The sequence below is a fragment of the Dipodomys ordii genome, unplaced genomic scaffold (genome assembly GCF_000151885.1).
Source record: "Dipodomys ordii isolate 6190 unplaced genomic scaffold, Dord_2.0 Scaffold27, whole genome shotgun sequence".
NCBI classification, from domain to species: Eukaryota; Metazoa; Chordata; class Mammalia; order Rodentia; family Heteromyidae; genus Dipodomys; species Dipodomys ordii.
Window position 1 is genome coordinate 6,035,317 of NW_012267243.1, and position 27,124 is coordinate 6,062,440.

Below are 27,124 nucleotides of genomic sequence, written 5' to 3' on the forward strand. Positions count from 1 at the left end.
ACATTTATTTAACTTCTTTCTTATCAGGATATACTTAAGTTGCTATTAGCTTTGACTACTACAAAATGCTACAGCTATGACAGTTGTATCTAGCTTTAAATATTTTATCATTTCTCTTTAATGTGTTCCAGCTATGTCTTAGGCATGTGAATAAAAAGAAATTTATTCATTTAATGGTTATGAATATTGTCTTGACAAAAAATGGCAGAGTTCTTTTTATGTGTGTTTGCTGGTATTAGGACTTGAACCCAGGGCTGGGTGCTGCCCCTTTTTCATTCAAGTCTGGGGGACTCTACCACTTGAGACATACTGCAACTTCTGGCTTTCTGATGATTAGTTAAGAGTCTCACAGACTTTCCTGCCCAGGCTGGCTTCAAAACAGAATCCTCAGAACTTAGCCTCCTGAGTAGGTAGGACTACAGATATAAGTCACCAGAGCCCAGTAGACGAGTTCTTAACAGAAAGGTTGAAATTAACACTATCATAATTAACGCTATCATAATTTGGAATTTCAATGTATTCCTGCCAATTTACAAAACATCATTTTAAACCTGTGCTATTTTCAGCTGCATTATTAAACTCGATTTTTAAAAGTTTCTAGTGAGGGGGCTGGGAAGGTGGCTCAGTTGTAGAGTGCTTGTCTTGCATGTATGAGGCCCTGGGTTCGATTCCTCAGCACCACATAAGCAGAAAATGCTGGAAGTGGCACTATGGCTCAAGTGGTAGAGCACTAGCCTTGAGCTGAAGAGCTGAGGGACAGTGCCCAGGCCCAGAGTTTGGTCAGTTGACCACAAAATAAATAAATAAATAAAAGTTTCTAGTGAGGAAAGGCTTATTCCCATACACATTAGCAATTGACAGCTCCTACTGTTTTGTTCACTGCTTAAGTTCTTACCCATATTCTACTAGAGTTTTAGTGTATATGTGGATTTGTATAAACACATAGGAAATCCTTCCCAATCAAGAAAAGATGGAAACCTCACCTATATTTTTCCTGGTTTCGTTATAAGACTAATTTATTAAACAAATACTTGGAATCATTTCTTTTTGCATCCAACTTTTGTTTGATATCCTGTATATCTTTTGATAGTTCATCCTTGTGCTTTCAATTTCTGATCCATTTCTCGCTTTATTTCTTGAGTCATTGCCTCCAGCAACCCTTGGATGTAGCTTTTCTCTTCCATTCCTGCTTTGCTCCCACTGGGGCTCTCCCCTGCGTGGCTGCTGGCTTCTGAGGTGAGCTTGCTGTCCTGGGTGGTGATAAACCTTGTGATTTTTCTCTGTGATTTTCGCATGGGGGTTCAGGAGACTGCTCTTCAATTTTGTTTTGGTGTGTCTGTCTTTGCTTGGTTGCTGATTCTGTATTGGTAGAGAGAGTCTGTGCCTGATCTGGGTTCTGTTGGGAGCCTATTTCCAGCTGCTATTCTGACTTACTTAGGATTCTCAGCTCTCTGCTGTAGATTGCTGGCAATTCCCGCCTTTGGAAGGGTTGAGCAGCCTAAACTGCTTGTGTTTGCTCCTACGGGTACTCTTGTGGAGATCAGATGCTCTGGATGCACTCTCCCAAATACTGGAGTCTGCTATGGGCTCCTGATGTGTTTTTGTTTGTTTGTTTTGGGCTGGTTGTGGGCTTGAACTCTAGGTTTGGGTGCTGTCCCTCAGCTCTTCAGCTCAAGGCTGGCACCCTACCATTTGAGCCACAGCACCACTTCTGACCCTTTTTGCTTTTGTGATGCTGAGGAATCAGATCCAGGGCCTCATACATCCAAGACTATCACTCTATTGCTGAGCCGCCTTATCAGCCTGAGCTCCTGCTTATTATCAGGTGCTAGCAGCCTGTGTTGCCCAATTCCCAGCCTAGGGTATATGGGTAGAGTTTTGGTGGGGTTTGGGCTTCTCTTGTCCTGAGCCTCCAGGTCTTTTGTTGTCACAGGCGTGCTTCCCGGGGAGTGTTGTTTCCTGGTTTTCTCCCCTCTGTTGAGGCGTATGCTCAGCTTTTTACTTCAGTTGGGAGGAGTTGGTTGTGTTGTTCAGGCGCTGGATCCCCGGGCCTGGTTCCAGCCCCAGCCTGGAGCGTGCTGGTTAGGCCTGTGCTGCTGTGTATACCACCTAGGTTATGCAGCCTGGGGGACACAGTTCAAATTTCTTCTACTGTTGGTAGTCTTGACCCAGGGGTGCTGTTCCTGGCTTGGGCATTTAAGTTCCCTTCCAGGGGCACTCTTGCTCTGGCCTGGCCAGCAGAGTGTGCTCCACCAGCTGGTGGAGCTCTCGAACAGTTCCCAGTTTTAGTGGGTCCTGTGGTCCCGGTGTTGGGGTAGGGAGTCTAGGTCAGGGTCTGGGTATTCCCTCCAGCTCTGGTCTCCCTTGAGGGATGCACTCTCCCCTGTGAAGTACTCACCCTGGAGCTGGTTGTTTCTGTGTGGTGTAGGTCGTCAGTTGTTGTTGCAATCCGAGTTCAGTTGGCGTGGTTGCGGGCTGGGTTGGGCGGCCCCCGCCGGGTCGTTGCGATCGCGATTGGGCGGGTGGTCTGCCGACAGGTCCCTTTGTCGTGCTGCTGGTGCCGGGCGGCTTTGGCGGGATGGAGCCTCTCTGCTCCAGTGGAGAGTGAGGGGTGGGGGTGGGATCCTCATGGAGAATCCCGGCTGGTAGGTTTCTCTGTTCCTGGCGATCCGCTGTTCTGCGAACCGGTACCTGGTGATCTGCAAGTGGCCCCCTGTGTCTCTGGGGCTCTGGCAGCCCCCGCCGGGCCGGCTGGCGGCTTGGAGCACTGCCGCGCGGCCAGTAAAGGTTGGGGGAGGGGTCTTCGCTCTTCTCTGTTCTGAAATTCTTCTTTTCTTCTCTTTCTTTTTTTGTTATTTTCCACCTCTGGTTTTTCTCTGAGTGTTCGTCTTTTTGTTGTTGTCGGTCTCTTGGGGAGATTAAGCGTTGGAACTCGAACTCTCTTTGTGGTTGGAGAGAGCTGTGGCGTTTCCCTACTGCCCTGTCGCCATCTTGGTCCCCCCTCTGGAATCATTTCTTTTAAAGTCTGTCCATATATTAGCCAGTAGCTGTTAGCTCACACTGATAAACAGGTTACTTGGGAGGCTGAAGTTGGAAAGACTGTGGTTCAAGGAAAGCTCAAGCATACATAAAAGACCACTTCCCACAAACAGCCGGATACAGTGGCATGGATCTGTCATCCCAGCCATATGAAAGGCTAAGATCAGGAGGCTCACTGTTCCAGGCCAGCCTGCAAGAGTCCATCTCAATGGAAGAAACTGAGTATGCTGGTATGTACCAAGATATAACAGGAAATGTAAAATAGTTGGATCATGGTACAGTGCTGGCCCAAGCAAAAAGTGAGAGCCTAACTCAAAAACAAAACCAGTGCATAAAAAGGTCTGGAGGTATGGTTCAAGTAGTAGATTGACTGTCTAGCAAGCAAAAGCCCTGAGTTAAGCTCCAGTAACATCAGAATTAAAAAAAAAAAAGGTAAAAAATAAAAGAGTCCATCAATATACCAAATTGGAAAGCTAGTAAGAAAGTAACTGGGATTCCAAACAGTTTGGCTAAGAGATTCCCAACTCATATCCTGCTGAAAAAATATATTAACTTCCCTCATCTAATAAATTTGAATTCATATCTGTTCGTATGAAATTACTCTGCTTTTTTAAAACTACATATATTTTATATGAAGAACATTATATTTAGTTATATAATTCATGTTGTATGCTTCCAGTAGAAAGGGTAAGTCAGTATTACAACAAAAACAAACAAAAAAACCCAATGAGAGAGCCAGATCCAACCAATGGACAATTCATTCAGGGATTTGAGTTCAAATTTCAATTTTCAGCTTGATACTTATTTACCAATAATATCTTCACTCCTGGTAATAACAAGTAACTCATGAGAATAACAGAAGGCATGCTAGGTTGAGCTGAAAGTCAGCAGAAGTCTAGTTAAAATATGTAACTTACTTGGCATTCCTGGTATCACTCAAATTATTATTTTCTCCCCAAATTATTAAGTACTCACAGAACTACAAGAAAGATTGCTAGTGTGTCACCCTTTAGAAAAAAGTTCACAGGTACTCATCAAAAGAGATTTTTTTTTTTTGGTGCCAGTCCTGGGCTTGACTCCAGGGCCTAACCACCGTCTATGAGCTGTTTTGCTCAAGACTAGCACTCTACCACTGGAGCCATAGCTCTATGTCTAGCTTTTTGGAAGTTAGTTGGAGATAAGAGTCTCATGAACTTTTCTGCTTGGTCTGGCTTCAAACTGTAATCCTCAAAGCTCAGCTGCCTGAGTTGCTAGATTACAGGCATGAGCTCAAGGAAACAAAAGAAAGGAAACAAAGTGAACATAATTTGTTGGGATCACACATACCTGTCTAAATGAAAAGCTGCAACCTCTGCATTGTGTCTATCATAACCAGCATATGGCTCTCCTTCTACTATATAGTCTCGGCTATACCTGCAAAAAAGAATGGGAAGCACAGGTGTAGATATTAATTGCATTAGTATGAAAGGTCATAGTACGAAAGGTAGAACACACACCTTAGCAAGTCTGATTCTGCTCCATACACACCTCTTTTCTCAATCCCAAAACAATTTTGTAACTCACAAATTGCTGGTAGATGGCATGAAGAGAAGGCAGAGACAGAAAGAATTCTTTATCAGCCTCAGCAATTACTCAATGAATAAAACATGCAAGACGTTGTGGGATTTTTTTTATCAGTACTGGGACTTGAACTCAGGGCCTATGTGCTGTCCCTGAGCTTTTTTCCACTCAAGGCTAGTGCTCTACCACATTGAGCCATAGATCCACTTCCAGTTTTCTGGGGTTAACTGGAGATAAAGAGTCTTATGGACGTTCCTGCCTGGGCTGGCTTTGAACTGTGATCTTCAGATCTCAGCCTCCTGAGTAGCTAGGATTATAGGTGTGAGCCACCAGTGCTCAGAGCAAGAAGTTATTTTTACCCTCCCCCCCAACGGATTTTCAATGTAGTTTAAGTATAATCACATAATTTTCTAGAAGGCAAGAATCATTTTCATATAGCCTGCATAGTGCTGGTACTTAATAAACGTCTACTAAAATGTTTATTGGATAGAATTAAAGAAATAATAAAACTTTTGCTTACTGAAATAGTTGTGGTAGGTTTACAATAGAAGTTGTGGTAAGGTTTACAATAGAAGCTTAAGTTTCTTGGGTACTGGTGGCTCACACCTGAATCCTAGCTACTCAAGAGACTGAGATCTAGAGGATCATGGTTTAAAGCCAGCTCAGTTTTTGTTAATAAGAAGGCAAAGGTGCTTCTGAAAAAAGCTGCTAAAATAATCAGTCTTCTTATGGGGGAAGGAGCCCTGGATGCAAAGTGATGGTTGGGATAGCTTTAAACAAAACTGTTCTCTTCTCTGGGTATCAGATTCCCTATGTGCAAGACTAGAGACTGAACTTAGAGGTAATTTCTAAGGTCTCTTTCACCTTAAATGCATTCTGGTAATTTTACACCAGATGCATAACCAGAGGGTAATGAAAACAGGAATATTTTCCTTCTACTAACATCGTTAAAGATACTATTTCGCCAGGCACAGTGGCACATGTTTATAATCCCAGTCTTCAGGAGGCTGACATAGGATTTCAAGCTTGAAGTCAGCCTGGACTACATAGGGAGTTCTAGGTCAACATGGGCTTCCTAGCAAAGGGGAGGGGAGGGAGAAGGAAATATTTAAGCCTTTCTTTTTTTTTGGTAGGTCATGGGGCTTGAACTCTGGGCCTGAGCGCTGTCCCTCAGCTCTTCAGCTCAAGGCCAGTGCTCTACCACTGGAGCTATAGCGCCACTTCTGGTCTTCTGGTGGTTTATCGGAGATAAGAGTTTCAAAGACTTTCCTGCCTGAGCTAGCTTTGAACCCCAATCCTTCTATCTCAGCCTCCTGAGTGGCTAGGATTACAGGGGTGAGCCACCGGCGCCTGGTATATTTAAGCCTTTTTATTGGGAAGAAATTATTTAATTTACCTATGACCTTTAATGTTTATTTTCATTCCTGAATCAAAGGAAACCTACTAGGCTTTACAAGGGAACTATGAAGTAGAAATAAGCTGAGATTGAAGACCAGCAGTTCCGCTAAGAACAGTAGAAATCCCAATGCTGAAATAACTATGGAGAAATGGGCACTGATGGATCACACCTGTAATCCTAGCTATTCAGGAAGCTGAGATCTAAGGATTGCAGTTCAAATCCAGTTTAGCAGAGAAATTCAAGGGACTCTTATCTTCAATTAACCATCAAAAAAGCCAGAAGTGGAGGTGTAGCTTAAGCAATAGAATGCCAGCCTTGAGCAGAAAAATACCCCCCCCTCACAGCCACGAACGAAAGAACTACCTAAGGGGAAATAAAAAATGTTACTATAAAGGGTGACCTTCAACTTAAATTACCTTAGAATAGGAAGTCAAGTCTCCTATCTTCAAGGCAAAGTGATGAAGCAATTCATGTTATAAGACAGTAAAGTGTTACCATCTACTGGGCACTAGTTTTTTCTCAGCATGGCCAATAAGTTGCCTCTAAAAGCAGTTTTGAAATACCACTACAGCAAAAGCTGATGCTAAAACAAGCACTTTTCTCTTTCCTATAGGTGTAGGCTGTCACCCAGCTGGGAAATATTTTTTCAGAACTTCAGTGGTGTCACAGCAAGGTAAGAGATAATGCACAATACATTCTGTACAGTGAAATATCACAGAGCTTTGCAATACATGTAAAGGCTTCTCAGAGTGAAATATAAATACATAGAGGAACCCAGGAATTTTGGGAGGTAGACTAGCAAGGAGAGAGGGAAGAAGAATCCAAAGAATTACATCTCAGTCATGAGATGTGAATCTTTAGCTCATTTTGTCTATGTAAGATATGAAAGGACCATCTAGCTGGTCTCTAAGGTTCATTTTAGCATGTCCTGAGATAATCCCTTTTATTTCTACCCAGTCCTAGGCCCCTGCTTTACATTCTTTTCCCACGATAGCTTAATTTTGTCCATATAAAATCAATTTACTGCCTGAATGGACAGCCATATTAAAAAAAATCACTTTGACAAGGTTGAGGGAAAATGTGTAAATAATAGTGTGTCTATGTTCCTAAACATGTCATCTACCTATACACACCTTCTATCTCTGAGGAGGGTGTGGACAACCCAGTTCCAGATGCTGAAACCACAGAGGCTATTAAAGAAAGATACACGTCTTGACTTGGCAGTGAGGATTTGTATTCTCCTTTCAGCAGAGAGTGATCCATCTTACGTCACTGACAGAGCAGCAAGTTATACAGTAACAGCCAATAAATCATTCCTATCATTCTTGTGAAGGACATCAGAGTCTGACCGAGGACATTAACTTGCACTTACTGCAAGACTGAATAGCTGTGAGGCCTGAGAGGGTCAGAATAGCATTTTGTTGGGTGTTCAGGGACTGCAGCCAATTTCTACACAAGTACTTAAACCTACACCTATCTTCCTAGCCTGGCACAGAGCCCAGTATAAACCAACACTGGGTAGCAAGTAAAATGACTAAGGAAGGTACCACCTTCTGCAGCGGCTCATACATCTTGCTGATGGCCAGGGAGGTTGCCTGGGAGTATGAAGGCATAGGTTATTTAGAAGATGAGAGAGGAAAGTTGAGACCCTGCAGAGAGGAGGGCCAGACTGTAAGGTTCTTGATCACTAGGCTGTGGAGGGTAGGTTTTGCCTAGTGGATAATAGAAACACCTGGATATTATGAGCATTTTCAGAGAAGAGTGGAAATGTTTTTTTTTTTTTTTTGGATGATCTGGAAGAGAAGGTAAAGAGTGCAGAAGTAACCTGAGTGCTGGTGACTCACACCTGTAATCCTAGCTACTCAGGAGGCTGAGATCAAAGGATCAAGGTGGTGCTTTGGCTTAAGAGGTAAAGTGCTAGCCTTGAGCTGAAGAGTGGTGGGACAGCATCCAAGCCCAGAGTTCAAGCCCCAGGACTGACCAAAAAAAAAAAAAAAAAGCAGAAGTAGAAAGAGGTATGAGGTGAACAAGAAGTAACTAAGGTTTCTACACTTATTTGTTGCTACCTCCCCTACTCAACCAGTGTGGTCTCTAGTCCCCTCTCACACATCAGGCCTGTCTACAAAGCACCTGATCAGAAATATCTATTTTTCTAATACATCGAAACTATCTCTAGTGTAGAAAGAGTGCATGTGAAGAGGAACCCCTCTTATTTAAACACAAAATGCTCATATTTCATTTCTTTCTATATAAATTTTATTTTTTTCTTTTCCCCCCACCTTTGCTTATGCTGCTAATCTTTCAGGCTACAAGAATCATACTTCACACTAAATCAGCAGTTTTTGATGATAGGTGCTCCACATCATCAAGTGTATAACAAGCAAATACAGAAAGGCGTGTGCACACACGCACGCATGTGTGTGTAAACTGTTTAAAACTGATATACTTGAGTTCAAACTCAAACTCCACCAATTATTATGTTGTGATCCTTTCAAGTTAACTTACTTAAGCCTCAGTTTCTTATTCTAGAAAAGAACTGAATTGCCTCTAAGGTTAAACATATTAACAGACTCAAAAATACTTGGTGTAAAGCCTGGAAAAAGGTGTATATTCACTACACTATTAGGAAATCAGACCTTTTCTTTTCTTTTCTTTCCCTCCCTCCCTTTTTTTTTCTCTGGACAGGCGAGGGTGGTACTCAGTTTGTCACCTAGGCTGTTCTCAAACTCACCTTCTCCCTACTTTAGCCTCTATAATGGTTGGAATTACAGATGTGAACCACCATGCCTTGGTTCAATGAATTTTCTACTTCCTAAAGGTCTGTCTGTATTTATTTATTTATTACAACAACTTCTCCCAAGTAGCCTATGCTGGCCTAAAACTCTTGCTTCTCCTGTCCCAGCCTTCCAAATTTTGGGATTTCAGGCACGCACCATAATGCCTGGTTCTCAACTAAGCAACATTCACTTCTGCAGAAGGGCATGCCATCAGCCTCTATTGCATTTTATTAACTTGCCTAATTACCCTGTCTTCCATACCTCAGACTTCCCAGTTCCAGGCAAACATTGATCTTTTTTGAGATCCTAAATATATTCATTCTCCGCCTATCTTTTAATAGTTGTTAATAAAGGAAATTTAATTTTGTATCTTTTCCTAATATTTCTTCCTCTACTGCAACAAGAAATATGAAGGTATTATTCTGTCAAAAGTTCACTGCGCCAAGCGCTGGAGGCCTGTAATCTAGTTACTCAAGAGGCTGAGCTCTGAGGACAGTGGCTTGAAGCTGCTTGTGCAGAAAAGTCCCCGTGAGACTCTTATCTACAATTAACCATTTAAAAACTGGAAGTAGATAATCAAAAACTCTAATAACAACAGATGCTGGAGGGGATGTGGCCAGAAGGAAACCTTACTGCATTGTTGGTGGGAGTGTAAACTTGTTCAACCACTTTGGAAAGTAGTATGGAGGTCCTCAAAAGACTCCACATAGAGCTCCCCTATGACCCAGCAATCCCACTTTTGGGCATTCACCCAAATGATCACAAACAAGGCCACACTAAAGCTGTGTTTATTGCAGCATTATTTACCATAGCTAAGATACGGAACCAACCCAGATGTCCCTCAGTAGATGAATGGATCAAGAAAATGTGGTATATACACAATGGAATTCTATGTCTCCATCAGAAAGAATGACATTGCCCCATTTGTTAGTAAATGGAAAGGCTTGGAAAAAATTATATTAAGTGAAGTAAGCCAGGCCCAAAGAAACTTAGGTCCCATGGTTTCCCTTATTTGCAATAACTAGTATATGTCTGAGTCAAGCAGAAAACGTCAGATAAGTTGATGTTAGGGAAATGAACCCTAAGATATGTATTCAAATGTTTTTTTTTTCAGGTGATTGTTTCTAACACATTTATGAGATTATTTCTTTGTTGCTTTGTATGTCCCTCCCCCATGGTATAACCCTTGCTTTCACTGTATTTGAGGTTGGTATAATTTGTGGAGGGGAAGGGAAAAAACAAATCATTTAAATAGGGATACAGGTGGATCCATTGCAACAATGAGATGTACAAGTTGTTATGTGGAAAAACGAACTTTACAACTTTGGTGGTGGGGGGGGAAGATTGGGTGGGGGGGCAGAGGGGGGTGAGGATGGGCAGGGATGGGAAGGGGAAACAAAGGAGGAGACTACAATGCTTGATAAGAAATGTACTCATTATCTTGCCCATGTAATTGTAATTCCTCTGTACAGTGTTTTCACAATAAAAATTAAAATTAAAAACAAAAAACTGGAAGTAGAGCTGTGGCTCAAAGTGGTAGAGCACTAGTCGTGAGCAAATAGCCTAGGCCCCAAGTTCTAGCCCCACAATCAACAACAACAACAAAAAGTTCCACTGAGGAATGAAAAAAAATGTTTAGTACACAAACTTTTACAGTATACAAATACAAACTGCCAGTAGCTAACTCTTCACAAAGTATGATGTTATATTGTGTTACATTTTACTCACAGAAAACTTAAGAATTATGTGTGTGTGTGTGTGTGTGTATATATATATATATATATATATACACACATATATATGTATGAAAGAATTAACCCACAAATTACCTTTGTACCTCTCTAAAGGGAGAGGTCCAAAGGGATAGCTAACAGTATAACAAACCACTTAATTACTGAGGTACTGGAATGGCCTAGTTCTTTGCTTATAAATAGTGGTAAAGAAACAATGAGATACCACTACGTAACTATTAACATGGCTCCAAAACACTGACAACACTAAATCTTGGTGAGAATAATGTGTAAAAGGAACTCTTGTTCTTTGCTAGTAGAAAGGCAAAATGTTACAACCATTTTGGAAGACAGTTTGGCAGTTATAAACAAAACAAAATTGCATACTCTTACCAAATAATCAAGCAATGGTGTTTCCTGTTATTTATCTAAATGAGTTCAAAACTTATGGTCCACACAAAAGCTTGCACATAAATGTTTAGACCAACTTAATTCACAACTGCCAAAATACAGAAGCAAACAAGATGCTCTTTGGTAGGTAAATAGAAATTTAAGCTGCGGAACATTCATACAATAAAATATTATTCCATGATAAAAAGAAATATATACGTATACACTATTTGCTTAAACCACATAACAATATGTAAGAACCTTAAATATGTACTCCTAAGTGAGAGAAGCCAGTATGAAAAGCTCTATACTGTGAGTTCAACTACATGACAGCTGGGTAAAAGCAAAACTATGAAAATAGCAGAAAGATCAGAGGAAAGCATGAATCTGTAGAGCGCAGAGGATTTGGGGGGGAAGGGGGAGCCATGGAAACTACATGATTCCACAGTGATGGTCTGTCTACCTGGGCTGGCTTTTTTTTCTTTTTTTGGTCAGTTGTGGAGCTTAAACTTAGGGCCTCTGCACTGTCCCTAAGCTTTTTTGCTCAAGGCTAGTAGTGCTCTACCACTTTTAGCCACAGCTCCACTTCTGTTTTTTAGGTGGTTAATTGGAGATGAGTCTCATGGACTTTCTTTCCCAGGCAGACTTCGAACAGCAATTCTCAGATCTAAGCCTCCTGAGTAGCTAAGACTACAGGTGTGATCCACCAGCATCCAGCTTCATTTTGTGTTTTTAACACCTGACACATAGTACATACTTGATTTTTGAGAAATCAAGGATAGCTCAAGTTGTCAAAAGCTTAGTCTCAAAGGAGCCAAAACAGGTTCCTATAAATTTCCTCTACTCAAAGAATCACAAACTTTTAGAATTAGAAAAGACCTCAAAGACATTGCAATCTTTCTCTTCTATTTTTCTCCAAAGACTACTAAGAAAAGGAGATGAAGGCCTCTATTTAGATCCCAAGTAAAATGAGTCAACCAACTAGCACAATAGCTTTTAGGATGAAGACTTACCGCTTAGGTTTGAAGACAACTTTCTGTCCTCCTTCAAGTATCAGTAAAGCTTTTAACTGTGTCCCTTTATAACCCACATCAGCTTTAATGATTTTCTTGGTGGCCATGGCATGCATGATTGCCCCCAGTTCTGGTGTCTCTTCAGGGTACACTTCCCGGGGCACCACCCACTGCGCTGCTATTTCCCATGGAGACTGTAAAGTGTGGTCCAGCTTGGGCACCAGCTCTACCCGCAAACCAGTCATCATTCTGTGAAAAGCCCTCTGGTCCTCCCGGTTGGCAGCTGATGTATCTAAGTTGTCAATCAGGAAAACTTTGGTGAAGATAAAGATGACAAGAAGTATTGCTAACAGCACGACTCGCTGCTTTAGCTTCATGTTGGCCTTTTTTCCTTCTCCCTGACTCACTGTCTTGCTGGCTTATCAAGGAGAGCAGGTGGTGATGGTTAGCAAGGCGATCCCATAATTGCACATTTTTTTCACTGAAGCGCCTCCACAATTCCTGTAAGCCCAAGTACAAAGCAAAATTTGATCAGAAATTCTGTCCTTTCATTCCTAAACATTTTGTAAGCCTTTGTCACTTAGCCTTTTAGCCTTACTAGTCTTGAATTTAAGAAGATCCAATAATTTAAAATAAATTATTCTGGGAAGGACCTAAGTAAGACTGAATACATTGAAAATATTAAAGCAAATATTCCTACTTTAATTTGAAGGTGGAGCCATGTAGGAGTAATTTCATATATGCCTAATAGTTATCTAATAATTACCAAAATGAGGGAAAACCCACAACAGCAAATCCATTCAACAATGCATACTTCTGTAACTTTCACTTTTACCTCTTAAAATCCACAGACTTTGGAATATCCCCAAATACCAGTATTTTTCAATTCATCTCCAAATGTAAGTTTTATAATACCTTGTAAGATAGGAACATACACACCCCCGCCCCCAAAACTAAAGAACAAAAAAGAGCCAAGCATAAGCAACTTGTAGCTGTAATCCTAGCTACTCAGAAGGCCGAGATCTGAGGATCAGGATTTAAAGCCAGCCCAGGCAGGAAAGTCCATGAGACTTATGTCCAAATAACCACAAAAAAGCCAGAAGTAGAGCTGTGGCTCAACTGGAAGAGTGGTAGCCTTAAGCATAAAAGCTCAGGCCCCGAGTTCAAGCCCTAGAACTGGTAGAAACAAAAGTAAAACAAAACAAAAAAACCCCAGTGTGCAGCGGTTAAGTAATAACTCTTTCTCCAAATCCACTTACTCAACAATCTGGAGCAGGTCAGATGTGGTCGATGGATTTAAGCACAACATTTATTTAGTCGTGTATCTCTACTCAAACAGTCCTTCACAAGTTATTTTTCAAAATTAAAATCCCTGTAAAATAAGGATCATCAAATCTGAATAAGTAAAGAACACCTCCCTATTTCATCTGGCTATTGGTAGAATGTAGTAAGAAAACTAACAAAATCTGCTTCTACAGCAACACTACTAAGTCTGGAATGGTTGGGCACATAACAAAGACATTCATGCCATAGACCTAAAGAAGTACTTAAAGTGTGGACTGACCACACTAAGCAATTTTTAAGCTAGAAGATTCCAAATGTAAATGTTTACACGTGTCAAGAACATACAATTCAGTCTCATTTACATGCTGAGAGGTGGCTGCTTTCTACTCACTCCACAGGCCCATTTAAAAACACAGGCTTGCTATACATACTATAAGCCTAGAGGCAGCACAGCATTGTCACAGAAAAAGATAACAAGAAGGTAACAATTTTTTTTTTTGCTCTCCAATTCATTTTAACAACTCAAGCCATTAATTGAGGAAATAAAACCAATACAAAAGATAGAGCCACTGAATGGGGCTGAGAAACTCCCATCTAAACCTGAGATTGCTCCCTTAATAACAGCTGGAAACAGCTGAGGAGCAACAATGTGTTTGTTATAAGGGAGAGTGCTTTGAGCCAGCTGATATAAAGTTTATTTGTAGTGATTAACCATGCCCTCCTTTCCTGTTAGTTTTCATGAAAGAAGCCAAAAGTGAGAGTCAAATTCAGATTCTAATTATCCCCAGCCACCTATTTTATTTCCTCATCGTCTTTCAGGAAGTACGTAACACTATTAGTTGAAACAAAGGCAAGTTAAGTGCATCTAAAATGTGATTGTGACAGTATCAAATTTGGTGTGGAACACAGTAGTATGTAAGTTCTAATGCAACCTAACCTATACAACTGTTTTCAATTATTTAACAGAACACAGTTCAGGCTTCAGTGATAAAAGGTAACATGGAAATCCAACTGCATAAGCCTCCTCAGCACCTCTATATGCGGATACCCACAGGTACATGCAGTATGGAGCTGACACAAAGGGACCAGCTAAACTGGCTTTCCCTTTCTACAAAACATCTTCTGATCACTGCATAATCTTCTAATGATGTTGCATATTACATGTACAAAAAAGAAAATCTGCCCTCGTGTTATATACATACCTTACTCCCAAACATACAGTATACAGGTTAGGGCTTTGTTTTGCTTTCTTTGGTTGTTTGTGCTGCGGGGGATGGGATCCTGAGCCTTGTGCAAGCTACACATGTGCTCTATGATTTAGCTACACCCTCGCTGTTTTATTGTTGTTGTTTTTTGAGGGGGGGTGTCTTTTCCCCATCACCAATGCAATAAGAAGTTAGCACCGCCAAAATGAAGAGAAGACAAAATGATCCAAAACTCAAGTTTTGAGTGTTTTGAAATCTCATTACCTTTTGAAAAGGCCTCAGAACATACTTACCAATTCAGGCTGCAAATAATTCACCCACTCAGCTAGAAGAGAAATTTATATTAAGGAATATTTCAATTGTTACATTATTTCACTATTTACCTCTGAAGTTTCATAATGAGGACAGGTTAAAAAGGCTGAATTTTCATGATAGTCACTGATGAGGTACCACAGCCAGGTAGAAAAAGTAAAATTGTAACTTGGCATTGTCTTTCCCACTTCCTGCCATTTCTAAAGCCTTCATGTTAACTTTGCAATCTTTGGCACCAGACTTCTAGGCCTCCTTACTCAACCCAGCCTAGTTAACACAGTCAAAATAGATTTTCTAGTCCCTCAAACACCTAAGGATTTAAAAGTTCCTTAGCAAAGCATTAACAGCTTGGTATCACTTTAATTGCCCCTCTTCCCTGTTATAACCAAATGCATCAATTGAATGTGCCCAGGTTTTGTCCCTGCCAGTCCTCATTCATTAACACCCTTAAAATCCCATTTTCTTACCCTTTTGTCCTATTCTCTCTTATTTAAACCCTAATTCTTCCTTCAAGATTCATCTCCACAACTGTTTCTGTTCCCTTCTCACATTCTATTGTAACTTTTCACTCCTTTCAACCAATTCTTAGCTATATTCTGCTGTGTATAATAGCTTCTTGGATATAACTCTTAATTTTTCTTTCAGGATCTTGGCTCCTTAGTGATCCTTAACTTCCTTATGTTTGAAAAAGGATGCCCAAGACAGGGTTTCCAGCCCGTTTTAAACATCACTTCTTATTTCGGACAAGCAACATACTATATATTCTGCAAATCAGATTTTTAACATTCCTCATTTCAAATACTAAGGAAATAAAAGCAAGATTACCAGGTACGCTCCAAACTATTTGTGAAAACGTCCCCAAGGAGTATCCCCAAGAAGTGTGTCTGCTGTATTTCATGCCCTCAGCTCCTCCTGTAAATGCTTCACACAGAGCGACATTGTCCAGTTATATTACGGTCATTTATTTTTAATGTTTCTATTATGTGAAACAGAGCCTACCACAAAGAACAAGTGGACTCAAGGTAACAACATAACTCAAAAAATGTTAACCATAAAGTGCAAATGGTACATTTATAAATAGTTTTCATACTAAACGCTGGTATAACCTCCCAGACTAAAATTTTAGAAAGCAGACTTTTATAAAGAATTTTCCTACGAACCTTGGTTTCACTCTCAGCTCCACTGCTGTGAGGGGCTTGCTCAACAGGCTTATTTCCTTTACTTCAAATCACTCACAACCAACACTACTACCACCATGAGCATCACCTTTCCAGAACCATCACTCCATGTCTGTGATAACTGGATACACTTATATAAAGCACTTTCTGGGTATATATGTAGATTACACAGAAAAAAAAGATATTGGTAAAAAGTCCTCTTTAAGAATCTGGCTGATGCTAGAAGAACATATACAAAAAAATGTTAGTGAAAAGGCTGTAAATCATCTGATAAAATTTACATATGTTGCAGCTAATGAGAATAACTGGCACCAACACTGACTACTTTATGTGAGGTCCTTATAAGTCAATAATGAGACACTAAGTGTCATTAATAACTAAGTCCTTTGAACCTTCTTCTGATGGACAACTTCACACTAATAATTCTGAGGTTACAGAGAGAAATCCCAACTTGTATTTACAAGGATGAAAAGTAAAACTTACCATGAAAGTAAACAAATGTTTCACTTTTTGTTTCCAATTTAGTGGCTAAATCAGAATCTTCCCACATAAATGGAGTGTAACATGTCTTGTGATTGTAGAGTGCCACAAGGCAAATATATGCTCAGTTACAAACATCTCATGCATAAGACAGAGGGGTTTTGTGGCAAGGGTGGAGATTATAATTAGTATGTAATCATGCTTAATCATGCAACCTCTCTGACTTCTCTCCTCAGTAGGAGCTACAAGAGCCCTTTTTTCCCAATTTCTTTATTAATTGTTGGTTTCAGCAAAACTGAAGACTTGGCAAGTACAAAAGGGGGAGGTAAGATTTTAAGACCTTTGACTATCTACAAAGATAAACATCAATAATTCCTTTCATCAAAAGATGAAGTCTTTTTCCCTCCATTTTTGATCTTTTGGCAGCTTCCATTTTCAATCTTTTGTTATCTAGCCACTAGGCTTAGGGGGCTACACTAAATGAGGGGGGGTCACTAAAATGAGTGACCTTCAGAGAGAGGCCTGGCTAGCACTTTGCTATCATGGCCACCTTAGCTGAAGTACCAGGCAGAGAAGGGCAACTATTAAGGACATTCAAATATGAGCTGAGTTCCCTGACCACACCATGTGGGCAAAAACAACCACTTGAGTCCAGGTAACCTGGACTCAATTATAAGAAAAAACAAATGATTGTCTTAAGTAATTATATTTTGGGAATACTTGTACAATATTATCTATTCTTTTGATCATTATCAACTCTTTTGAGGACACTAAATATATCAATGAGGCAAACACAGTGAAATGAATCACATGACTGAAACAATTCTGCCAGGGAGTAAACATTAATCACTCAGCATAAAGACTGAATCAGCGGGGCGAGGTGGGTCATGACTGTAATCCTAGCTACTCAGGAGGCTGAGATCTGGGGATCACGGTATAAAGCTGGCCCCGGAAGGAAAGTCCGTGAGACTCCTCTCCAATTAACCACCAGAAAACGGGAAGTGGCACTGTAGCTCAAGTGGTAGGAGCTTGAGCTGAAGAGCTTAGGGACAGCACATAGTCCCAGAGTTCAAGCTCTAAATCAACAACAACAACAAAAAAGACTTAATAAACTGTTAGGTCCTGTTTGTAAATGCTTTTTCTATGGAGGAGTTTACAGTTATATATAATTTTCATTATTTTCTGCCATTATTAACATTTAGGAAGACACATAAAGAGTCTCCTAAGAGAAACAAGAAACAGATTTTCAACTGGATTTTTTTTGGGTATGACAATCAGTGTTGTCATGATCTAGTCCTTTCTCAAAAAACCCTCTGTACTGGGGACCAAGTCACCAATGCTAAATTTTTTTTGGTTGGTCTTGGGGCTTGAACTCAGGGACTGGGCATTGTCTCTGAGCTCTTTTGCTCAAGCCTAGTGTTGTCTCTACTTTGAGCCACAGTACCATTTCTAGTTTTCTAGTGGTTAAAGGAGATATCTTTCCTGCCCAGGCTGGCTTTGAACTGTGATCCTCAGATCTCAGCCTCCTAAATAGCTAGGATTACAGGCATGAGACACCAGTGCCCAGATTCCAATGCTAAGTTTTGAGGAGATATTTTACATATCAATTTACATATTTTAGAACACTACTAAAACTTATGCAGAGCAATCAAAGCTATCCTCACCTACTCACACAACTATGTATATCCAGTTTATAATGCCTAACCTTTATACTTTAGGCAAAGCATAAACAATAGCAAAAATGACAATCTTTTTTTTCTTTTTTTGGGGGGGTGGGGGAAGAGATGGAATGATACACACTTTCATCCTGAACTAAGCCTATACTCTTTGTCTTTTTAACTGGTAGTAATAACTAAAGTGTGCCATATTATTATTTAACTGTTAGGAATTTATACCCTTTGTTCCTTAGAAATAAAAGCAGTCTCTCCTTTTAACTAATGGCAGTATTTAGAAGTAAAATCAAAAGAATTCAGAAATCTTTTTACTTAGCATTGTATACTTCCTTTCAGAAAGTCAAAACCTCTAATACCAAATGGCATCAACTGTTTATTACCTGAATAAATGCCAAGTTCCCTAGAAAATTAGCCCACACTTGCTGCTTGCCAAGCAACAGTCTCATTTTTGTCTATAAATGCCAATTTTTAACTAAAATTTAAAATATCAAATATGATAAATAGGCTTCTATTGGCATTTTTCCTTTCTCTGTTAATTCTCCACTTAAGAAACAGCTTCTTACTTCTTCTGATTACAAATATAAGCTCTTTGTAACAAGGGTTCAGAGATACATGCTCAGCATTCAGAATCCTGGGCCTAAACACTTGTTTTTCTATATTATGTGGAACTAGGAAATGAGACATCCTCAATTTCCACATATGAAAAAACAAGATCACTTCTACCTAATATGAGTATTAAAAATTAAAAATGAGTAAGATTACCATGAATATTGTGCTAAAATTAATGCCTAGAAGACCTACAGGATTGCTTGTTACCTATTACTACTACGTCAAAAACCCAAAGATGACTTGCTAAAAGAATGACAAAGAAAATAACTCTCACTGGAGTCAACGTCCCATAACTTTGTATTCTCAATTGCATAACTCCATTACTAGTAGTGGAGTAGTTGCTAGCAGTCTTACAGCCCTGAACCAAATCCTTCCCCAAATTTGAGATGAGATTTTTAAATAATTATCTTCAGGAGGAGTACAATTTGAGGCAGAATATTGGGAGTCTATATAGACAATTTAACCTGTTTCTCTTCTCTATAAAGTTCAATTCTACCATACCCACTGTACTTGAGACAGATGGGAAGCATGAAGTTAATCTGCTTCACACACACATGCACACGCACGTGCGCACATACACAAAGCTAAATAAAATGCCTTTCACACTAGTTTTGTTTTAAAAATGACAAGTTTATATAAAGCTCTCAAAATAAGCCTTGAAAGTACCTTAAAGCAAAAAAAAAAAGAAAGTACCTTAAAGCTATAGATATGAAAAATAAAATTCCATATAGTTCTAATTAGTCTCAGTGCTAGACTTTCGTTTTTATTACCACTAAAAAATTTATTCAAGCTGGGCGCTGGTGGCTCACGCCTGTAATCCTAGCTACTCAGGAGGCTGAGATCTGAGGATCACAGTTCAAAGCCAGCCCGGGCAGGAAAGTCCGTGAAACTCTTATCTCCAATAAACCACCAGAAAATGGGAAGTGGCGCTGTGGCCCAAGTGGTAGAGCGCTCGCCTTGAACTGAAGAGCTGAGGGACAGCACTCAGGCCCAGAGATCAAGCCCCATGACCGACAAAAAAAAAATAAAAATTATTCATAGTGTTTCTATAAAGAATCTTTTATATAAAAATCTCCAATAGTTCCCCGTGAAGGAAATCAACTAAAAACAATCACCAGGCATTAATGAAATATTAAGGCAGTCTTTCCTCCTGGGTATAAGAATAAAAATGGAATAGGCAACTAATAGTTCCTTCTTTGAAAGAATTTTTAAAAATCCCTGCAACATGTTCCATTTAAACATTAATTCAGGACAATCTTCTAATCATCTTCCTTGAAAACTGAAGAGAAAAATAAATAGCAGATACTGCTAGCAAACTCTGTTCTAAAACCAAAGATGGGTAGTGTTCAGTGATGTAGATACTCAGAAGAAATAAGAATTTGCGTTCTGCTTTAAATGAGCCAGGTATACTGAAGCTCCCTTCCTACATGGTAGGTATTTTGGCACTCAACTGTCAGTAGATATAGTTCTTATCATAGAAAGTTAATTCGTGCCATATTATACGAATATGAAATGTTAAATGTTTTCCTCCAGCTTTTCATATGTTTTCTATCTTAAATGTTCAATTCACTGCAGTTCTTCAAAAGATATATGAGCTTTGTGTGACAACAGTACCTAAAAAATATTAAGATAAGGTTCTTTCTTTGTTGTCCAGGCTAACCTTGAATCTGGGCTGAAGCAATCTTTCTGCCTGACTACAGGTGTATCACCAAGCCCAGTTATATAGCACCTCAATCTTTAACCTTATGTTCTAAGGGTCATGCCGAGTTGACAGACCATATAAAATGATCTTCAGAAATAATAGAACCTCAAACAGGTCTATGCTAAAAGGATAGCTGTGTGGTTCCAGGCATCACTTTGTTTATATGATCCCCTCCCCCCTCTTCTCTCTCCTTCCCCCCTACCATTCCCCCCCCCCCACATCCTATATGGCTCTTCTATACTGTGAGTTCCTTGAGACAAGGGATATGCTTTACTCACTTTGTACTTCCAAAAGGAACACAGTGCAGGGCATATGAGAGGTACTCTGTGTTTCTTGAATAACAGAAGTAACAAAGGAGAAAAATTTTATGATTATTTCTTCTGAACTAGCAATTCTTCAGTTTAAAGACAGCCTCTTTTTTCGGGGGGGGGGAGGGGGGGGAGGTTCCGGTCATGGGGCCTCAACTCTGGGCCTGGGCGCTGTCCCTCAGCTCTTCAGCTCAAGGCTAGCGCTCTACCACTTGAGCCACAGCACCACTTCCGGCTTTTTTTCTGCTTATGTGGTGCTGAGGAATTGAACCCAGGGCCTCAGGCATGCAAGGCAAGCGCTCTACCACTGAGCCACCTTCCCAGCTCAGACAGCCTCTTTTTTATACATGGGGAAGTCCTGAAATATACAACTCAAAGATACAGAACAGCAAAAAACATAGAGGTGTCTAATACATTCACCAACTTTATACATTCAATTTTAAATTGCTGAAGCGATTGCTTCTATACACCTTACTTTTGCCTTTCTAGGCTATTGATGTTGCTAATTTGGTTCCTGATGCTGGCTGGGACTGTGAGTAAGATAATCTGGAAATGCTAACAGAAGAATGGAGAGAATCCAATATGATGTTGCCCAAGAATAATACAAGGCAGGGCTGAAACCAGATCTTCAAGTATTACTGACAATGGTTTCTGAAACAGGAATCAGAATTACTACTTGAATGTATCTGTAAGGGTGCAAGTTCACAATTTAAGCCAAGGATAAGAAACAAGAAATGAATAAAATAATCCTTTGGAAACCAAACAATAGTTACAAGGTTAATATACTAATTCTGGAAGGAGCGTTTACAGAATCTCATTTAGCCTATTTCTCTATTTTACACTCACTTTCAGGAAGGGAGTCATCTGGGTTTCTATGCCATAAAAGGCCAGAAGGTACACATCTTCCCCACCCCTGAAAGAGGAGGCAAGCTATTAACAAAATATCTAGCTGAGTGTTGGTAGTTAATACCTGGAATCCTATATACTCAGGAGGCTGAGATCTGAGGAATGAGGTTTGAAATCAGTCCTGGCAGTAAAGGCTGTGAGACTCTGATCTACAATTAACCACCAGAAAACTGGAAGTAGAGCTGTGGCTCAAAGTGGTAGAGTGCCAGCCTTGAGCAAAACAGCTCAGGGACAGCACCCAGGCCCTGAGTTCAAGCTCATGACCAACCAAAAACAAATAAAAAAACAGATCCAATAACTCAGAAAAGCAGAGAGGGAAAACAAACTATTACTTCAATCACCTTGAAGCCTCCTACTGAATTAGTAAGAGACCTTAGGAGTCATTTTGAGATAACAAAAATATAAACTATTGTTAAAAAGAAATAACATATGGCATATTGCAAGAAATTTTCTACAAAACAGTATAGCTAAAATAAGCTAAAATAACTTATTTCTCAACATAAGATAAAAGAAACATGGCTGCACATACAGAGCAGAAGTCAACAACTGAAAGCATGGAATAATGAGCTTTCTTCTACATCCTATATGTGGTTCTTTCTCCTTTACACATTCATAATTTCATATTCTTTGACCTCCTCATATCATGTACCCAAAGTAGCATCCTCTCCTCTAAAGGGCTTGTTACCTTGCCCTGCAGTACAGGCCTTGCATCCATTGCTACTTCTTCTATCACCCTGAGAGAACAAATGCACTCCTAAGATTCCTTACATCCAAAGACAGGCATTTCTTCCTTCTGTTTTTGGTAAGAAGCACCAAATTAGAAGATCTTTGCGTTATATTATCTTTAGGCAGTTCTAGCTGTTACACTGGCATCTTAAGTTAATCAAAAGCTGGTTTCAAAAAAAAAGCTGGTTTAAGTAGCCAAGCAAGGACTTTTTTTCCCCCTGAATCCTGAGCACAATAATAAATTCTTAAGTCACAAAGTGGCAGCTAAAGGAAAGGAAAAAGTGTACAGGTGGCTGCTGGAGAAAACACCTGAGGGAGGGATAACTCCCCTTTTTCATTCTCAACAGGAAAGATAAGAGGATGGTTAAAGTCAATGATGCCTACATGATCATTACCAAGAGCTCTAAGTTCCATTAAAGCAAAAGCATTGACTGCAACCCAATTGTTAACCTAGCCAGAACAATGGCTGGAGGAAGGTTGTTCAGCTAACTCTGACTTGGCTAAACTACCATACAATCATAGTACTGAATCTCAAAGTAGCACCAGCAGATAGCACCCTTTACACAAACCCACCTCAACAGCATATTTACAACAGGAGTCTGAAATACATTTTCTTGGCTTTTTTTTTATCAAAAGAGGAACTAAATAATTTAGCATTAGAATATTTGCTTTCCTTATTCTTTTTCATTTATGGATTCCACCAACAAATATCTACTGCACATATACCATGTACTAGGCACGATTAGGCCCTAAGTACTATAACGAACTGTAGGAGTTCATTATAACTGTGCTTCCTACTCCAAACCACAAAATTACCTGGAATTTAATCCCAGAGTGACCTGATTATCTAGGTTTAGAAGGCTGCTTCCTTTTTATTGTTTGCAATGGCAAGCATATAAACAGAAGCTTTCTGCTTCTATTACAAAATTGCAGCTACCACCAAGAGACAACCAACCACTGTAGTAGCTATTTGGGTTATCAGTTTAAGAGCTGAAGTATCAGACCACTGAAGTGATATTAACACAAAGTATAGAAAGGTGATATCTGTCCTGAAAGGAAATAACATTTTGTCTAGGAATTCAAAGTTCAGAAGCAATAAAAAACAGAAGCTTTGGGCTGGGAAGTTGGCTCAGTGGTAGAAGCGCTTGCCTTGCATGCCTGAGGCCCTGGGTTCGATTCCTCAGCACCACATAAGCAAAAATGAAAAAAGCCGGAAAGTGGCGCTGTGGCTCACAGTGGTAAAGCGCTAGCCTTGAGCTGAAGAGCTGAGGGACAGTGCCCAGGCCCAGGGTTCAGGCCCCACGACCGGACCCCCCCCCAAAAAAAAAAAACAGAAGCTTTAAAGCTGTGAGAGTTAGAATCTATACATGAAAACTAAAAGCCATGACTTATCAGGATAAATTCAATGACATAAAGGATTATGAAAATTAATGATGAAATAGTGACGTTTGTTTCCTAATCCTTTTGGAAACAAAAAAAACACATACACAGGTATGTGTTTTTAAGTTTTCATTCTTGCAACTAAATGCAGCATTTCTTACCAGATGTAAAGAAACAAACTGACCTCACATTTTCATAAGAAAGCTGTGAAAGCTCAAATCCCATCCCCCTTTTTGATAATATCCCTTAACTTTTTCACTCAAGACTAGTGCTTTACCACTTGAACCACAGCTCCACTTTGGCTTTCTTATGGCTAATTGTAGACTTTTCTGCCTGGGCTGGCATTTAGCCAGGATCCTTAGATCTCAGGCTCCTGAGCCGCCAGAATTCTATTTCCTAAACATCCTTTACCTCCATCCAATCTTATCAGTGTACTTTAGTATAAGTGAGGCTGGGACTCTGAACTACTTGCTCTTTCACTACTCACGTCAAAGGTGGACGGAAGGGCATCTTGTTGCCTGATTCCACCGGATGGCCTGAGAACCCAAAGTCCAACATCTTCACTAATTTTGCCTGTTATTAATTTAATACAATAATTTAAAATCCACCATAGACTGATTCTGAGTCTACACAACAGCATCTTCAGCCAATGAACCTCAGTTTTTCAAGGACTTGTCTGGATGATAAATAATACAGGTGGAAGTACTCTCAGTTTAGCTCAAAGGTTCTGTATAAACTCAAGGAAATCTTAGTAACACTGAAACACACTAAAGTCACTAGAGATTTAAAAAACAAACCAAAAACCCCTGTGAAATCCAAGCGTGAATTTACAAGAATAGGCATTCTTAATAAGTATCAATCTTAACTCTACCTGCTTACAGATTATTTTATGAAGTCTTTTAATAGCTCAAAGAACTTATCTGTCTTCTTTCCAATGTGAGAAATAAACCTCTAGAGGTAAGCTGGCTGCGTGAAGATGTCCCTTACCTGGTCCTACATGTGGCAATATTAAGCATCTCTCCTGTTCCCAGATGATGAAGTCGTTTACTCATCCCAATGATGGGTAAGTCCTATGAAATGCCTAACTGTGTGATGACCCCCCACGCTCGGTCCCCTCCACTTCTCTCTCCTCTCCTCGGGAGCCTGGCTGGTAGGTCGCAGGAACCTGACTAAAACGAATCAAGGACACGGCTTGACAACGGCTCCACACGGATCATGAACGGCGGCGTCTGGGTTCGCTTCACCGAGGACCATCACACCCGGAAATGCGATTCCCCGGCGCAACCCCCTCTGGACTACCATATGGTTTCCTTAAGTTGCGCCCCGGCGCGAGCGCGGGCCCGGCCCCCGAGGACACCGCGGGGCCCCGAAGCCCCTTCCCCTGGCCTCGGGCCTGCAGGTCACTCGGCCACGAGGCGGCTCCTCCCGGGCCGCCGCCGCCGGCACTCGGCAGGACCCGAGGGCGGCACCGCGGCCGGCTGCCCCGGGGGACCGCCCGCCCGCGCCCAGCCCGTCCTCAGGTAAGGCCCGCACCTACGCGGCGAGGCCGCGTCCCTCCGGCGAGGACCGCCCGCAGGGCCGGCCACTCTCCCTCCGGGCAGCCGCGGGGCCCCGGCCCGGCCGGCTCCGGGCGCCCGGCCCCTCAGGGAGGGGCCCCGCCCCTCGGCGGCCGCCGCGCGCCACGCACCTCGCCCCGCCCGCACTTTCCCGCCCGGAGCGGGGTCGCGCGCCCTTCCCCGCCCCACGCCGCTCACCTGTCGGGCCCTAAGCGCGCTCCATGGCCGCCCGCACGGAGCGGTACGGCGCGGCCGCGGCCGCCCCCGCCGCCTCCGGGGAGGGGCAGCCCCCCGCTGCTCACCGCCCCCAGCCGCCGCCGCCGCCGCCGCCGCTGCGGCTCCCGCCCACCCCCGACCCTGCCATTCCCCGGCCACCTCTCCCCACGCAGCGCCGGCGGTCCCACACCCACCCTCCGCTTCCGCCGCCCCCGACCGTTGGTACGGTCCTAGCGTAACGCCTTTCCTGCGACCAATCGTAGGGCGCACTGGGAGAGGCTCCGCCCCCTCCCTCCGGTGGGCGGGGCCGACGGGACCCGCTCTGGACCGCCCCCTTAACTAACCCTTTCGGCCGCGGTCGGCGCCGGCCGCAGGCTACCACACCTCTCTCCCTCCTCTGCTTAGGTGAACTGGGCTCTTGCTCCTTCTTGCTGTTCTGCCCCATTCCCGCTTTCCTTTGGCAGGTAGGCACCCAGACAGCGGGACTGGACGCTCGCAGTCCCCTTTGTGAAGTTTTGTTTGTGTGCAGTCTCTGTCCTGCTCTACCCTGTCAGTTTGCCTTGACTTCTTTTGGGAGGTTCTGCCTAATGAAATGTATCTTCCCCAGACTACAAGCGGCCAACCTTCCTACCCTGAGCGCAAAGCGCTCTTGGGCCAGAGTAGAGCTCCTGCTACATCTTCAGTGTCGTGTAACAAAATCACGACACGAACTGTAATACTAGTTGCTTTACATTTGTCCCTTGAAATGGACTGTCAGCTCCCTGAAGACTAGTAGTCTCCAGTGCCTTGCATCCGGATGAAAGACCTGAAATAGTCTCTTTCCTTTGAGTTGTTTGCTCTCAACTGATTCTACGCGGAGCCACTATCTGCATTCATTCATCCATTTCTACTTAATATTATCAGGTGATAACGTTAGTGTGGAGGGTGGGGACTGAGCTGGTACTTCTCTCAGGCATGCAAAGACTGGGTAGATATTCCTTCTCCAACCCCCAAGGCCATATAGCTCAAAGCACACAAGAAAGATTTCTCCCTTACTAGCTGTTTGATCTTGGGTATACCACTTAATGTCTCTGAGCTAAGGTTCCTTATCTGGAAAGTGGGAGTTTGGGTTACTTTATTTTATCTTTTGGAGCTGGTCCTGGGGCTTGAACTCAGGGCCTGGGCCACATCCCTATAACTTCTTTTTGCTTAAGGCTAGCACTCTACCACTTGAGCCCACAGGTCCACTTCCAGCTTTTTCTATGATTAACTGGAGATAAGAGTCTCACAGGCTCTCCTGCCCCAGCTTCCTTCCTAGCTAGGATTGCAGGCCTGAGCTACTGGTGCCTCATGGGAGTTAATGTTAGTACCTACTTCAAAGGGCATTATGAGAATTAAATTAAGAAATGTATGAGGAAAATACTTGCAAATTATTATGTGAAGTTAGTTGTTATTCATGTGTGTATTGAGCACTTCTATCAGGAGATCCTAGAGATAAAATTGGGCTTGACACCCACCTCACACAATCTAGTTAGGGCAGCAGTATTAATCACTGCAGGAAGCATTAATCATTGTAAGGGTAATATAGTTTAATGCAGAAGGTGCTGTATCAGCCTTTTACTCCATGTAGTTGAAAAGATTTGAGGGTCGCTGTGTGACCATGGAATAATACATAATTCTCAGGAAAATGAACTGTATGGTA

The 27,124-nt window shown here is 41.6% G+C and overlaps 1 protein-coding gene across 2 annotated transcripts in view; it reads right to left on the bottom strand.

Annotated features, from left to right (window-relative positions):
• The window catches only part of Fam20b (family with sequence similarity 20, member B), a 44,485-nt gene extending 18,909 nt beyond the window's left edge, over nt 1-25,576 (bottom strand). The window contains exons 1-5 of one of the 2 annotated variants that reach the window (XM_013015726.1): nt 24,659-24,950; nt 15,535-15,630; nt 13,168-13,280; nt 11,909-12,409; nt 4,366-4,452 (exon numbers count right to left, since the gene is read on the bottom strand). In XM_013015726.1, coding sequence (XP_012871180.1) covers nt 4,366-4,452; nt 11,909-12,285 — 464 coding nt within the window. In that variant the 5' untranslated portion in view covers nt 12,286-12,409; nt 13,168-13,280; nt 15,535-15,630; nt 24,659-24,950. Of the gene's footprint in view, nt 1-4,365; nt 4,453-11,908; nt 12,410-13,167; nt 13,281-15,534; nt 15,631-24,658; nt 24,951-25,425 lie in introns of those variants that run through there. The other variant, XM_013015725.1, reaches the window with a different exon arrangement.
• Nucleotides 25,577-27,124: the final 1,548 nt, after the last annotated feature.